The sequence below is a fragment of the Acipenser ruthenus genome, chromosome 2 (assembly GCF_902713425.1).
Source record: "Acipenser ruthenus chromosome 2, fAciRut3.2 maternal haplotype, whole genome shotgun sequence".
NCBI classification, from domain to species: Eukaryota; Metazoa; Chordata; class Actinopteri; order Acipenseriformes; family Acipenseridae; genus Acipenser; species Acipenser ruthenus.
This window is the reverse complement of record NC_081190.1, coordinates 63999740-64016782: the sequence shown is the minus strand read 5'-3', so window position 1 is coordinate 64016782 and position 17043 is coordinate 63999740. Positions and strand designations below refer to the sequence as shown.

At 34.1% G+C, this 17043-nt stretch overlaps 1 protein-coding gene across 1 annotated transcript; it reads right to left on the bottom strand.

Moving 5' to 3' along the window:
* Positions 1 to 13485: 13485 nt before the first annotated feature.
* Positions 13486 to 16215, bottom strand: LOC117409571 (heart- and neural crest derivatives-expressed protein 2). The gene is made up of 2 exons (XM_034015827.3): positions 15073 to 16215; positions 13486 to 14210 (listed from the first exon to the last, which is right to left on the bottom strand). The coding sequence occupies exons 1-2, from the start codon at positions 15598 to 15600 to the stop codon at positions 14112 to 14114; spliced, it is 627 nt and encodes a 208-aa protein (XP_033871718.1). The 5' UTR covers positions 15601 to 16215; the 3' UTR covers positions 13486 to 14111.
* Positions 16216 to 17043: the final 828 nt, after the last annotated feature.

Below are 17043 nucleotides of genomic sequence, written 5' to 3'. Positions count from 1 at the left end.
TTTTAAATGCTCTGGAACCAAGACAGAATTGTGATACATGAGAGGTCTACTTAAGGTTATCCCCTGCAACCCATCAGCTTGGTTCCAGATACAGTCATGTTAAGTTTGACAAAATTCGGGCAAGTGGTTCTCAAGCCTTCATCAGCCCAACCAATTTCGAGGCAGACCTTGTCAAGTACACACATTCTGGCCTTCCAAGACCTTTTTACCACATACTACATACTACGCAATGTATATTTTACTACAAATATACATTGCGTTGAAAGTATGTCTTAGGATTAGTATTTCATTTTCATTAGTCCAATATATATGGATTATATTTCCCATTTAAAAGGTCAAGGGTGCTGCACCCAGGTTCCAAAACTGTACACATGATGATGATAAACCATGGTTTGTTGTATCATACTATCTAGTTTCATTGAAGCTCAATTCAGATTCCGTTCAGTATAAGTTGTGCTTACTTAAATATTGTCAAGTCTAAATGTATGATGCATTTATACATGCATTTTAACGTGCATCAACATATAAATCAATGAAACCATACTTATTTTTCTAATTTACATACATACTATATGTCTTTGATAAAACGGGTTAGCCTTCAATATTATTAATGTCTTCGTGATTCTAATTACTGAATGGATCGTTAACTTCAGAGTTCATAATACTTACCTGTGATTTAAACGGGCAGTCACTTATTTTAGTCAAATTATACCTCATTATGTGTTAGTCGGGCTGCCTTAGGCCTTGAATTCATATTTCCAGAGGTGTGTTTAGTAATGCATTGTGCTTACTTAATTATAAACATCAGTTAAGTGAAAGGAATACATCATATAAGGAAAACGCTTGTTTAACAGCACGTGAAATGGAATGCAAGACTAAAGGTCACCTATTTACACAAACTTACATAAAGATGTAGAGGAAAGTAGCTATTGTATAGTGAAACCATGTTCCAGACTCTACAGAGTATACCTTACAAGTATATCTGCATTTTAAAGTAATATAGGCTTTTGGGGGGAGGGGTTCTTTGTTTTGATATTCATTCCTCTAAATGTTCAATTAACAGAACGTCAATTCGCATGCCATAAACAACATGTAAAGGTTCTACGAATAATTAAGGCTATCACTGCTAATAGATTTATTACGCACGTTTTCAAAATACAACCAACCTGGTAAATGATTTATATTTGGAAACATAGACAAGCATACTATTATACTTGATGGAACATATTTTGTAATATGACTTGCTAGCTGTATCTATATCATTAAAATACCTGATGTTCAGTTTGTTGTGGTATATCAGCTCTGATGAAGATTAACGTTTTGAGAAACCAAAGGAAAACATGTGCGTGGTGCAACTATAACAACCTTAACTGTTCAGAGAAAACAATAGCAATGGATTAACATTCATTGAATCTATATGGAGAAAAACACCGTCAAATACCAGAAACACCGGGACCGGTCTATTCATTAGGGCACTATTCTCACTTGGTTTACGCGCAAATTTACGCGCCTGAAGAAGGGCCCTTATCCCATAGGTAACCCCTGGTGCAATAGAACCCGAGCCATAATATAGATTTACTTGTGTATTTTGGTTGCTTGCGGTAATCCAGCCTCCCTCAAAAAAACGAGGAAACATCGTCCATAGTTCTTAAAAGCGGGTCTCAACCTAGTGGGCACTCCATCTCCCCTGACTTCGATTCAGCCACTAGAATAGTGATTCACCTCTGTCTGTTTCAAACATTTATTTTTTTTCAATTTACATTACATTTCCCTTTTTTCATTCCTTTTTTATTTTTTTAAGTTTGTTTCTTTTTCTTCGTTATAAACTTTGCGATTTGGCTAAGTTTAAGTGTGATACAGTATTACAAGTACCAGAATTGGGTTACCCGAGTTCCTCTGTTGGTTTGAAATCACTTTTATATTGCACACTAAATCAAACAATAAGGCCGCCTAAATGATTATGAAGCTAGCTATGGCAGTGCTATAAACTTCATTACATTCAGGTCCATGACTCCTCTGGATTAATAGACAATTTCTTGATAGTAGCATCTCTGTCATAATAAAATGTTACAATGCATCTATAGCTGCATCTGGACTAATATTCAGAATATTCAAGGTAAAACCCAAAAAGGCCGTTTTGTTTATTGCATACATAATCGAACATAAATATATTGCTATATAACATAACTATTTTAAAGCAACATACAGCAGCTCAGTTTTGTTTGCCTATTTGAGATCTATATATATATATATATATGGGTATTTCTTGATTTACCTTGACCTACTGGTGACAATCATGCACTATAAACACAAAAAGAGCTAGCTACTATTAGGCGGCTTAATCTATTTCATCTTAAAAAACAGTGAATGCACGAGTACGTGGTCATCCGATAACTATAAAACCGCTTGCATTACACAGACCTCTCGTTTGCACGAAGGGCACAGATGAATCTGTCTACAATTCACCTCTCCCTTTAAAGGGAGCGTTATCTGGAGCAATTGCTCAAAACACGCATCACAATAACCAGAACCCACCAAAAAATATACCATGTATAGCCTTTTTGGAGCAAGTGCTTGGTTATTTAATTTCACATCACCTCTAATTAGAATGGTTTGATTAATGTTTATGTATAGATCAGTTTACACACACACACACACACACGCAGACTACATAAACAAACATTGACACACACACATAGACATAAAGGCATGTGTAGATGTGCATATATACGCACATTTATCATTTATTTCTAGAAACTGAGTTATCAAATACAAAATAAGTCTAAAATATCAAATGCAGTGTAATGCATTTGTACATTAATGATGACTAATAAAACAATTGTATTTTAGAAATAACAAATTAAGTTTCTCACAGGCCAGTGTGTGTGTGTGTGTGTGTGTGTGTGTGTGTTTAATTGGGAGAAAACTCAATCAATGTGCACGGATTACAAGAAATGGAGAGATCTAATGAAAAAAACAGTGGAGGCGCCCGAATCTACTTAATTAAACCCCGGTGTTCCAGAGTCATTTGGTCAACAGTCAAAGTCGTCATGGCTTATATAGCCTACAATAGACCTAAAATCTACACATGGTCATACCGCGTTGCCGTCTCCATGATAATACCCATGTGATAGGAATATATTTATGTGTAACTTTTTTTCTATTCTGCATAGTCATATAGAAGTATAAGATGTATCAAAAAAAGCATTAAAGCCACCATCCAACTCCTAACAATTGCATAGGAGCTATTTCATATTTTGGTGCATTTTATTTCACATTATCATTCATTAGCCGCAAGCCTTTCTTTCAGTTTTTCGTAAATCCCGGAGTGGAATAAAACACAAAACTACTTATGCTCTAAGCTACGTTATTTCTTTCTTTCTTTCTTTCTTCATGCCAATGCAACTACTTTTTTTACTTTTTTATGCAAAACGCTTCTTGTGTTTAAAAATGGTGCTAGAAATACATAGCCTACAGGTCAAACGCATAAGCGGATGAAATGAGCCCAAACCGAATTGTGTTTAAATGTCACATGTATAACAACCTGTTTTTAGTTAGCTAATTCCGCACAAGGTGTGTTAGTACTATGCATAAAAGTATTATTAGCAACATTTTTAAGCAGAGTTCTTCTTGGAAAAATCGACCTAAAATAATCGTACCTTTTATTCACTAAAAAAGATGCGTTAGAAAATCTTACTCCTTTTTCAGACAATAACCAGTGACATTTTCTTTCAAATGAGCAGCCGGTTGCGTCATTATGTAGGCAATGATAGTTTTATTGAACAAAAAAGTCCATTGTCATAAATTTAAGGGCCACAAAGAAAAACATTATCAGTCTTATTAGTTAAATTCCCCAAATACATCGATTATTTTACCTGCTTGTATCAGCATGTGTGTGTGTGTGTGTGTGTGTGTGTGTGTGTGTGTATATATATATATATATATATATATATATATATATAAATATATAATGCCTGGCCCGAGACCAAAAGGCTTGGGTACTCCGCTGTGGTCTGCGTTGACACGACTGACAGACCGATTGATTGATTGATTTGATATATATATATATATATATATATATATATATATATATATATATATATATATATATATATAATATTATATCTCACATCATGATCACCGTCAGGCCACCCCAAGATTCTTCCACAAAAGCCTGTCTGCTGCGTCCCTCATCCACGTTGCTCCGGCGTGTTTCCTAATTTCATCTTGCCATCTTCCTGGAGGTCTTCTTCTTGGTCGCTTTATATCTCTTGGGATCCAGTCTAGTATCTCCTTGGTCCAGCGATGTTCTGTTCTTCTTGCTACATGTCCGACCCACTGCCATTTCATTTTTTTCGCTCTTGTAATAACATTGCATACTTTTGTTTGCGCTCTTATCTATTCCTTCCTTTTCCTGTCTCTTCTTGTTATTCCTATATATATATATATATATATATATATATATATATATATATATATATATAGAGAGAGAGAGAGAGAGAGAGAAATATTATTTTAATCTTCTGTTCGTCTGACTATTTTACCGAGCGCTGAATTGAATAGGCCTAGTGCAACTACATTCATTGCACAAGGTTGTGTTTATTTTTATTTGCGTTTATATTATTACTTCACGATATCTACTCATTTGTTTCTAAACGGTTTATATGCACAAAAGGTCAAATGAAAATAAACCAGGAGCTGATTAATTTTTAGATATAACTTTTGCAAATCTTTGGATGTTTAAAAATGATTTGCGGATGCATTCGAATGTTATTACACGCTTAGTATCACCTGCAGTGTATCATACTGCTCCCAAGTCATGTTTGTCTCTTGCTTTTTGAAACTAAATGAAACAAAATGGTTCTAAACAACCGGGGGTCACGTAATGTCAATCCAGATCGTTTAGTTAAAATAGCATAACTATTAGGGCTAATAGAAGGAGTTGGAATGTCCATCCTTAATTATTTAAATATAGCCTTTCGTTAACACCCATCAACTTAACACAGAAGACAAGCACACGATTCCAATCCATTTACCTCTTTGCCATGCAATTTTAAGAGAATAGGAAAGAAGGCTTTTTTTTTCTTCTTTTTTTTGGTATATTTGACCAATACTGGAATTATCTACACTTTTATAAAATGACCAAATAAACAACGTGTTTGCGTTTGTTTTCTGTAATTAACACGTATTATTATTATTATTATTATTATTATTATTATTATTATTATTATTATTAGTATTATTATTATCAGGTAGGCCATATAGAGCAATGGGTAATTAGAGTTTACAATTTAGAACCCAATCACATGCACACAATGAATTGGCTCCGCACAGGCTGCAATCTCGTATGGACAATGTGCCGAGTCCGTGGCAGTAACACTTATACAGGCCCTAACCACTTGGGAGGTCTCTAACCTTTCTGTGGCAGAAACGCACAACAGGAGACGCTCTGGATTTATCAGAGTCACAGTTGTGCTGTCGTGGGGGAAGAGAAACCTATTTATAATTAATGGCGGTAAAATTTCAGATAGGATACCCAATAAATTGTCTGCTGTTATGAAATATTTATTTTTCTGCTTGTATAATTAGGTCAAATTGGAAATAGTAGACCCACAAGTACGATCATCAATGTACGATTAGACCAGTTAACTTTGAAGGTTTCCATAATCTAGTGTGCTGAAAAATCTTTTGACCTAAAACCATCCAGTTTTAGGTATATATATATATATATATATATATATATATATATATATATATATATATATATATATATATATATATATATATATACACATACATACCTGCGTCTTTGTGTTCTTGTATGTATGCATGCATGTATGTATGTATATGTATATATGCATGCATGTATTTCAGTTGAATAAGTATAACCCTTCAACTACCAAACAACTATAAAAATATAATATACAATTGAAGCACTTTTAGTTTTTTGTAGCAGTTCCAAATTTCTCGACAAACGTAAACAGACAGTTATTTCTTTTTCATCTGCATAGTTTTTTTTCCCTCAGCTATCCGTTGTATTAGAAAATAAGCATAAGCATTCTGAACTTTCGCATTACCTGGCCACATTTTTGCAAATGTATGATTGTTGTCTGTGATTTATTTATTCTAAGCGCCTTATTATAACAGCTTTTGTATTGGATTAACAGGATAAAAGGGAATATATATATATATATATATATATATATATATATATATATATATATATATATATATATAACAACCCCGTTTATGTAATACTTTATACCGTAGTTATTTCATTCTGTAAAATCCGCAAATTATATTGTTGTTGCACTAATGTAAAAACAATTAAAGAAAAGTTAATTTTAGAAATTCAAAGAGTAAAAAATCCCATTTTAAATTGTGCACAGTTGCATTAACACTAATACGGGTCCTTTTATTGCTGAACTTTATACTTAAGCATTAACTCAAATAATCTCAGATCGAGCTAGCTGTGCGCGCAGTATTTGTTTGAATGTACAGCTATGGCCAAACATTTTGCATTAACCTATAGAATGAACTAATTTTGCTTCATAAAGTCGAATGAACCCTGCTGAATAACGTTACCTCAACATATTGAAGTACATACCGCCTTGTAGTTTGCCATATACTTAAGGATAAACAAACAACAAATCTAAGATGACATAGTATTATGGTTTCCCGTAGACATTAGCGTTATAATTTTATAGTTAATTTGATTATAAATAAAATATCTAAATTATGTTCTCATATATATATATATAATGTCTCAATCCTAAAATCCTAAGATTCAAGGTAATGCAAAACTTTTGGCCATACCTGTACGGTATTATTGTTTTTTTTTATTATTATTATTATTTTTTTTTTAAATGAGCACTTACCTGACAATTATGGTACCATATTCATGTTCGTGGTAACAGCGATTTCAATCTTTAGTTTGCAATGCTATCTGTAACATTCCACAATTCCAATTCACGAGTCATGGATGACGTTCTGCTGCCTCCTGTTAGAGGTAGGCTTCTTACTTTGTTCGCTTTTGGAAGTTTGGAGGTATATTTAATTTGGGTTGATGTGGGACGAAGCATCCTGTAGTACACGGAGAAGGTTTTTGAAGACGATTTGGAAAGCGAGTGCGTTTTTTGGAGAGAAACTCAATCTCACATACAGTAGCGGTTCCATCTGGGATCTGTCATTACTGACAGCACTATAGGGCACAGACCCGATCTTCTGCAAAACATTGCAACCTGAGAAAAAATAGCAGCGTCTAACATACACTGTGTGCTTGGCTCGATAATACATTATACAACACAGGCTATATAAAACATGCAGCGTGGAAAAGGAATAGTTCCCTAAAGTACAATAGAGTGACAGCATTTATGTTTGGAGCTATGGCTGCGTGTAGTTTTTTTTTTCTTCTTTTGTGTATCATGTAAGACAGATGCAACGTACAGCAACCCACGATAATGTATCAAATGCGTAGGATTTATCCCCATTTAAACAGATTGCCACAAATAGCTTTAAGGGACTGGGAAGTTACATAGGCTACCAAGATCACTTGCTACCGTGCTACCCGTATGGAACACAAGAGCTGTCAATATCTGATGACCTTTCGCGTTTATTGTTTCCAGAATATTTTAAACTTGATTAATTACTTCATAATGTGTTTACAATATACCGCAATGGAAGACTTTAATATTTGCTTTCTTTTAATATGGGTCTATTTTAATTTCCCACTTTGATACTCCATAACTGCCCAAGCCATACTCATACGTATTTTTTTCCACACAATAAAATATGTAAAATAATCGTTTATAAAATCAATAAGTCTTAAATCAATCAATGGAGTCTTAAATTAATTTCTAGCTTGTGATCCAGAAAAGGATCACAAGCATATACCCTTCAGAAACAAATACCCGGGGCTCGTTTCTATATTGCGAAATCGTAAGTTCAAATAGGATAGGTCTTTCGACCAGTCATCATCTATTTCGATCAGTTATCACCTGCTGTCGGTGTCGTGTTTCAATACAACAGGTACGCTAGCAAATTGTACCCCCATGTCTGAAAATACATGAACCACGCAACACAAGTAATATGTTTTGAATGGCCTTGGAAATCACATTTGCGTAAGCATTTAGTCATATACGAGAATTAAACTATAGATTTAAGTGACCTAACACCCCATTTTCTATCTAACTTGTGTATTTGGAAAATGTAATTTTATATATTCCCATGTAATGTACACGTGTGGAACTGCACCATAAACCCAGCCTTGTGTTATTATTTAATAAGTCTAATTTAAGATTTAACTAAATCATTATTAAATATGTTAGAACAAATGTGACACATATTTAGAAAAAATAAATAAAATGACCTTAATTATTCAGGGAAATTGTGGGTTGTGTTAAGAGACAAGCCAGAGGAAAATCAATAACCGCATCTGCCAAAAAAAGAAAACACCATGTGTTCTTCTGTAGAATAGTTAAGCAACAAAAAGCTAATTTGCAATATCAAATTAACGTTACTGCTTTTGGCAAAACATTAATTTTCAACCAGTACATTTCGTTTCATATTACAGTTTAAAATTTGGACGTTATTGAAGTTATGCAAGAGTCCTTTCAAAATCCCACGTGGGAAACCCAATTTAAAAATCTGTACATGGTCCGTACAATTTTTCAAAACAGAAACCATGTTAATTATGAGTTGCATAATACAAGCTGCATCAAAAACTTGTTGATTTTAAAAACTAAATAAAATAATCATATCTGACTGATGTAAGGGTGCCATGCTCTTTGTCTAGGGCGGCAAGTTGCCTAGCACCGGCCCTGCTGCTATCGGGCAATAATATGAGATTAAACAGGCGGAGGGCCCCCTCACCCTATACTCCCTCAGCAAAAGAAGAGATGATCACTATTACTTCTTGATCAATTTCAGTTTTCAATTGTATTTATTTACGTAGCGCCTTTCATACCACAGTATCTCAAAGCGATCTACATGTCGGTTAAAACAGAAAGAATTCTGCAGTACCAAGAAATTGTAAAAATTACAAAATAACAATACACAATTATAATAATAACAATACAATTAAAGAATAGACCATAATAATAATAATAAACAAAAAAGAAACAATGTCAAAGATACTGCGCGCACATGTTCTGCTGTAATTGTCTCAGTCTATGTCTATAAGTGCAAGGCATACATTACAGCGTCCATGTTTCTCAAGGTTCAATGAGGGAAAAGACTGTAGTCTTCCTGTCGTGTTATATGGCAAGTGAATTGGTGTCGGTGAAATACGACCAAGTAGTGTGAGCAACGTTATATAGAAACGCTACTTCTATCGTATATTCTGCTCCAGACGTCTCAGTCTGATAAGACATCGTGTTGGTATATAGAAACGAGGCCCTATAGTTACCAGATTTTGCTGCCGACAGTTCTGTCAACTGTAGGCCAAGTAAATGGAAAATTGACTACTTATTTTTATAATACAAGACCTGTAGAAATTATTCAACTTTATATATATATATATATATATATATATATATATATATATATATATATATATATATATATATATATATATATATATATATATATAATATAAAATATATAGCCTACCAAAGATAGAGTTAATAAAGCTATATTTTACAAGTAGGCCAAGGCCTATATTTTATATCAACGAACTAAGAAAACCTTTATAAAACTACTATTGTTGTTGTTGTTGTTGTTGTTGTTGTTGTTGTTGTTGTTTTAAAATATAAATATGAAAAGCACTCAGTTAGTGTTTTATATAGCCTATTTTTTTATTTCCATTGATCTTAATACATTTCCCCCAGCACGGAAAGTTGCATATTTCACTTTGAAATGTTTTTTTTTTAGGATTCAAGTTTATTTCATGGAAATTCTGGGATACAATGGGCCTAGATGCAATGCTATGTATTGGTATATTTTCTTACCAGAAGGGGAAGCTACAACTGAGAATATGCTTAATCAACATGTTGGGAATGTTTGAGGATGTGTAGCACTCAATACCATGCTTCTTTGGGTCCTTAATTGCTAAAATTACAGTAGGCTGAATTGGCTCAAGAGCCGGGCCTGTGTCCTTATTATGTTGAAAGTAACACTGTTTAGTCACTAAACATCGGTCACATCAACTAAAACTCGAATGCTACTCTCTCAAAGTATTTTCAGAGCACAATAATCCCCATACCAGTCAGAATTGGACGGTGCAGCTTTGATTACACCCAATTCTAGAGCAGGATGGCTCCTGGCCGTCTGATCTGACGTCAACATGTCTATGGGCTCTCACTGGAAAGAGAAAAAAAGAACTGGAGGAGGGCCCTATAGGCACTAATCGCTCGCAGATGTTTGTAATACCAGAACTAAGAACTTAAATGCTGTCTGTGAAAATGTTCAACAGCCTACCATTCTTAAGATTTCCTTCAGTTCCTGTGTGTTACTTTAACATGCTGGTTGTAGATATTTGTGGAAATGACAACATCAATTCTCAAGCACTCTCTATCTTAATAACTTTGACTTTATAACGTATAAACAGTTGTTATTTGGATTACGGCAGTATCTTACACACAGCATGTTGAAACATCTGGTAATTGGACAATTAACAAAGCAATGGAGGATTGGGGTTCTTTTTTTGTATCAAAGTTCTTATTGTAGGCTCAATCTGATAGTTTTGCCGAGAGAATGGTATTATAATAGCTGTTTTTACAGCTATTATACATAGGCCGATATGAAAGTACGTGAACACAGTTGGCATTCCGATTAAATTGGTCGAGTACATTACACAATGGGATAATCTGTTGTACTTTAGCCAAACTACACATAGGATATCTACAATTTTAAAATAGTTTGGGATAAATAAAGCTATGATTAAAACGCAAATATTCTTGCCAATACTTCCACATTTAAAACAAAAAATGAAATACCCGTTGGTGAAGATGGTATTGTTATTATTTATTTTGTTTCGTTATTGTGGGAATAGCATAAGGTTGTTACAAGGTCATGGAATTATCTACGCTTTAATCAGACGGGAATGTCCCGTTATGTCTATCTCGGACGCCATCTTGACACTGATAACAAATTAGCTGCAATTATCAGCTCATACAAGGGACCGCTATTAAAAATACCTGTATTTGTCCTGAATTATGGCTTTGTCTTGGAACAGATCATTTTCAACTGACCATATTTTTACCTGGCTGCTGCTTGCCACCCCTATATATCTAAAGTCAATGATAACTTTGAGATGTTTTGCCATTCGGTTACTGACATAGTTTAAACAATATAATTAAACAATATATTTAAACAATTGTTACAATTCTGAAATAAATAAATTATATTGTATAAATGCAATGTACGGAACAGTACCATTCGTAAACATTCGAAACGACTTTTGATTACGCTTACTGAGACTGAAAATTAAAACTTGTTTTAAACTTTTTTTTTTATATTGAAATTCCCAAAAACACATTTAGATAGGCTACTGGAATATTAGGTTGTTACACAGGCCTAATGTTAAATTAAGAAAAGAACAAAATGGTAACTTTAATAAATGTATGTGCTTTCAAACTTTTCATATGCAGTACCATATGAACAGTCTGCAAAAGTCTCGATTATTAAGCTATAGTGTAAATCATAGATAACAATGATATTAAGAAAGGTGACACGTGAAATTGGTTAGCAATTCGTTGTTTGACACTCATACACTCCGTAATATATATTGATGCCTATACGTTAAAAGCTCCACAAGGCAGGTTTAAAACTGAATTTTCCTGGCACACCGAGAGCGCAATTGGATGGGAGAGGGAGAACAAAAAAAAAGAGTATTTTTAGGGTTAAATATGTTATCCAGATTTGCTTCTGGTGGTGCTCTAAGGCCATGATACTGACATGCCAATCCACCATTGATTTACGTTCTACACAGTCCTGCTTCACCATTTAGCTTTTAACGTCAAAACCTACATTTTTGTAGGCTCCGGCTTGTCTAGGGCTCTTGTGATTTAGCTGAAGCGTGATTAGTCTTTTTTAAAGTATATATTAAGATGCAATTAAATATCCCCCCCCCCCCCCCCCCCCTTAGCTCTAATATTTTATAAATCAAACAAACAAACACAAATGTTACTTAATAAAACGAACTTCAGCACTTCAAATAATGTTCATCACACGCTGCTGGCCATCCATTTCGTAAAATTATATATATATATATATATATATATATATATATATATAATATATATATATATATAAATTATATAAGCCATAATTAATTAACAATGTAAGTAAACTGATTACAAATAGGCTATATGAGTCCGAACGAACAAAAGCCATGGAAAGAATGGCATGTAATGTGAACTGAGAGTTTTGCTTAAACATATGCGAATCCGAGAAACAAAAAATTAGGGCACTTTCGTATCGCGATAGACAATTGAAGAACCTCTCAGATGCGGGCTGCGACATCTTTATAAAAGGGCAGGCCACGTTTGCTTCGTTTTGATAACCCTTCAGCCTCGATATTGTCAGAGATATGTCGAAGGTGTTAGGAGTTTCTTATCTTTCTGTAGGTCGACCGTGCCCCAAAAACAACATGGTGCTTCATTTTTTTTTTCTTTTACCGAGCCTGAATTGCATAGTGGTGGAGAAATTTAAACATGTTAACGTCCAAGTAAAATATTTGGCCCAGCACACACACACACACACACACACACACACACACACACACACACACACACACACACACACACACACAATGTCTAAATGTGATACAACGTGTTTCTATAGTAATTGAAGACATAATTTAACACATAGTTTTTCTGAGTAAAATTTCAAAAATATATAGCAAATTATCACAGACCATACAAAGTTGAATTCCATTTTAATTATAGACCTATACATGTATTTTACTTTAACTATTTAAACCAACCATTTTATGTTTTTAAAGGGTTTTTTTTTTCGGAAACAGACTATTTTCTGTATCTGTCAAATAAACAAAAGCACAGATTACCTAGCATAATACCGAAATAAATCCTGCTTGCGTTCACCTCGAACAAAGCACAATACATGATGGATGTGCTTTAGAAGTAATAATTTATATTATTGTTTGTGTGTAGTAAATAGAAGTGGAGAGTAAAAAAAAAAAAAAAAATCTCTGATGTAGATTCAGAATCCATAGCCCTTGAGAATTTTGCTGGCCACAAAGTTAATATTTGGCTGGGTAACACGTTGTAAATCTTATATCCATTCAAATACATATTTCGCTCACATATTAGCTGTTTCCTATTGAGGTAAAATGACCTGCAAAACGACCACCTACCTATGTTACCGTACACCTCCTCCCCAACGTTATAAAAACGACTGTTCTACTTGAATTTTTTTTTTTTAAATTGCATGTGATATTATAAAGAGAAACCTTTTTGGTTGTTGTTACTTTCATTTTTTTATAAAGTTGTATTTACACTTTATTTTTCATTATGCTGGTATTATTCAAAAACTTTTTTTTAATTCATGTTTTAACAGTTGATCAAAATTGCTTGTTTTGTTTGTTCATAACATAAAGAACAAGTGATCAGGCTTTGTTTTTTAAAAAAACCCAGTGGTTTATTGAATTAATTACACTGTTTACATCTCCAATATTATTAAAACTCCACTTTTCTGGACGGAAGTGCACAGACTAAACAGCTGTTTGAAAACATCAAATACTGGACGACCACAAAAATGACAACATCACGCTTAACATTTCCAAATGCAACATAATAGAACTGCATCGTAACATAACGATAACATCACACCAATATTTATATCCAAACCATGAGCCAACTTTGAAAATGACACTTCTCAAACAATAACACCAAACTGTTTTGCCTTTCTTTTTGTACATTTAAAGCAACGAAACAAACATTCACAACATATGAGACGACACAATCCATTCCCAAATCGGTTTCCTCCACTTAAAAACGTAATGCCTTTCTTCACATATCCTTTCCGTTCAGGGCGGGAAATTGCACATAAATAAGTTTGATTGTTCCGAAAAAATATAGTTTATCGGGTATATATTAAAGGCATTTGAAGCATTCCTCTTACGTCTTTGATTTAAAATAAAATAGAAAGCTTCAATGTTTGAGTTCCAAAGCCCAGACATGCTGTGGCCAGCCGGTCCTCCCTTTCGTTTTCTTGTCGCTGCTGCTTGTTGAACTCTTCAAAACCTCATTCTGTTGAAGACAATGAAGTTTGTTTTTAGAATGATTTCGTGCTTAGGAAACACACACACTATAACAGGGTAATAAATACATTTCTGTTGTGTGACAGTAGAGTGCAACGCCGAAGGCCCAAGTTTCCACGGCTGCAGCCTTGAACGTTTGGATTTGTTAATGGAAAGTTTTAATCGTAATTATTGTATCACTAATAAGGCAAACCCATCACACTTTATCAATGCGTTTTTGTTTCTCAATTTGTAATAAAATGATATTCCACCTAACTATTTCAGCAAAGTATTGCAATTAAATCAACAATGGAAACTTTCTTGTTAATACTGACGTTTAGGCTGCCATAAAATTACACACACACACACATATATATATGTGTGTGTGTAATTTTATATATGTGTGTGTGTGTGTGTGTGTGTGTTATAATAAGCCTATCTGTAAATAGAGACACATAGGGAAACGGCATGTGTTAAGCTACTGCTTAATTATTTTCTATTTTTAGATGTCATCGAGTTTATTTTTTTACACCGACTGATGAATAATATGGAGGCTATGCTACTCTTAAATTGATTTTTGTTTTTACAGTAATAAAACAATTAAAGTATACTGTGTTTTTCAGAATCGTAAAATCAGAAATATCAATGTTGCATTCACTTTAAGTTTTAACAGGTAACAGTTTTCCAATAAAAATAAATGTAACAGACATGCAGTTTAGTACAACTGATCACATCAATATTCCTAAAATTATAGACTGACTGAACTTTGAACAGTGTATTCGGTGCCTTGTTTTAGTTACAAAAAAAAACTTTGTATAGTTTATATTAAAGCTCAAAACTAAAATAATAAAAAAAAGTTCACAATCACTTACCAGTTCTTTCTTTCTCTTTTCTTCTTTCACATCTGTCTTTTTGAACTCTGCCTTGAAGGCCTCTGCCTCTCCGTTCTGATCGTCTTTGGCCAGTAGGTCCATGAGGTAGGCGATATAGCTGGTAGCCAAGCGAAGAGTTTTGATTTTTGACAGTTTTGTGTCGGCCGGCACATTTGGAATGCACTCCCGGAGCTCAGCGAAAGCGCTGTTGATGCTTAGAGTCCTGCGTCTTTCCTTGCGGTTGGCCGTACCTCTGCGCTTCACTGGACGGGGTCCGATCCCAACTGTTCCTGGAGCCGGGACTCCCCCGTAGTGCGAGTGATCAAGTCCGACAGCGCTGTTGGCGTATTCGGGGCTATAAGACGGTGCCATACTGTAATCTGGGGGTGACATCTCCGGGTGACTAATGAGCCATCCATGGAAGTATGGGTTTTCTTCGTGGCAGCGGCTAGCTGCGGCTGCAGCGGCAAAAGAGTAACCATCGTGATGTACCACCGGGTGGTGTGGGAATCCTCCAACTAAACTCATTCTAAAACAGTCCAGCTGTTTAGTAAGCACTTCGTGAGAATGTTTCAGATTTTCTATTTTTCTGATTAATATGCCACTACAAGGTCTAGGAAAACAAACTCCATATATGTATAGTTCAGCTATTCAGCAAATGTCCAAATAAATAATGTCACTTTCATATAAACATATATTAAAATAACATAAATGCAACTTGCCCGCTAGCTGTTACAGATAAAGCACAACAGTACAAAACAATTGCACCGGTATGTTGGGGACAATTAATGTATTTCCAGATAACGTCTGTGGTTAATGCAGCAATAATCAGAAAGTAAAGAGGGTTTTCAGATATAGTGCAGAGAATTGCGGTACTTACACTTAGTTTACTCCATTGTCCAGTTAAATTATTTAAAAAATCTATCCCCTCTTAAAAGACGCATTCATTAGATCTGGAAACCATTTTCTTTGGAGCTGGAAACCAGATTGTATTTTTAAAAGTCTCTGTACTTTGTAAAGTCGGTATTCTCACGAATCCATTTTTGCCTGTCTGTGTGCAATGTCTAGTTTCACTGTTAAGCTCTGGAAGAATTTCTTAGTTTGATCTCCATGTCACAGCTTCATCTTTACAGCAGCTTGTGTTCATATATGTCGTCAAAACGTATTTTGGCCAATCGGATCATAGTGTAGGAGGGCTTGAAAGCCGCAGTAGAAAAAAAAAAAAAAACTGCTTGAGGTTCACATTACTAATTGCCAAAAGCTGCCCTTTCAGGATTGGCTGCTTAATTCTATTCATAATACAAATAAAACAAAACAACAACAAAGCAAAACAAAACAAAAAAAAACGTTTAGAACACAAAGTTGTAACTTCAACCTTTGATTACAATGGACAATATGATAAGGTACTGTATATTTAAACCTACTAAATTGTTGATCATAATATAATAGTAACAGTGTTGATTAAGTATAATAAAGATATTTGATAGTGGTAACGATTACTATAATAGAATGTGCTGGCTTCATACATATGTCTTCTGTTTAATCATTGTTGGTAGTCTTATAAAATAGTACATTTTACTTTCTCCAATGTGAAACCCTTTGAAAATATTGGTTTGCTTAATTTTACATTTTCTTTTAAAAGTATCATAATTATAGCATACATGAATTGGACTATAGAGGATATTTGCTGAGAGGAAGTTATGCATAATATTTTTAAGAATACATGAAACAAATCATTGATCACCATGATACATCAGATAGGCCTACATTTCAAAAGTATGAAAAGCTTATTCTTTTAATAATAGGCAAAATATACTCACGAATTATGTACCAACTTTATGCTAGCCAGCAGTTTTGGTTTATATGCAGTTTATCCGTGTTTAAATTCGCAAATCTTTCAATTTCAAACCTTTCCAGTTTAAGTGATCGTGCTATGTATTAGCTGTTCGAATTGCAATAACATGTATCAAT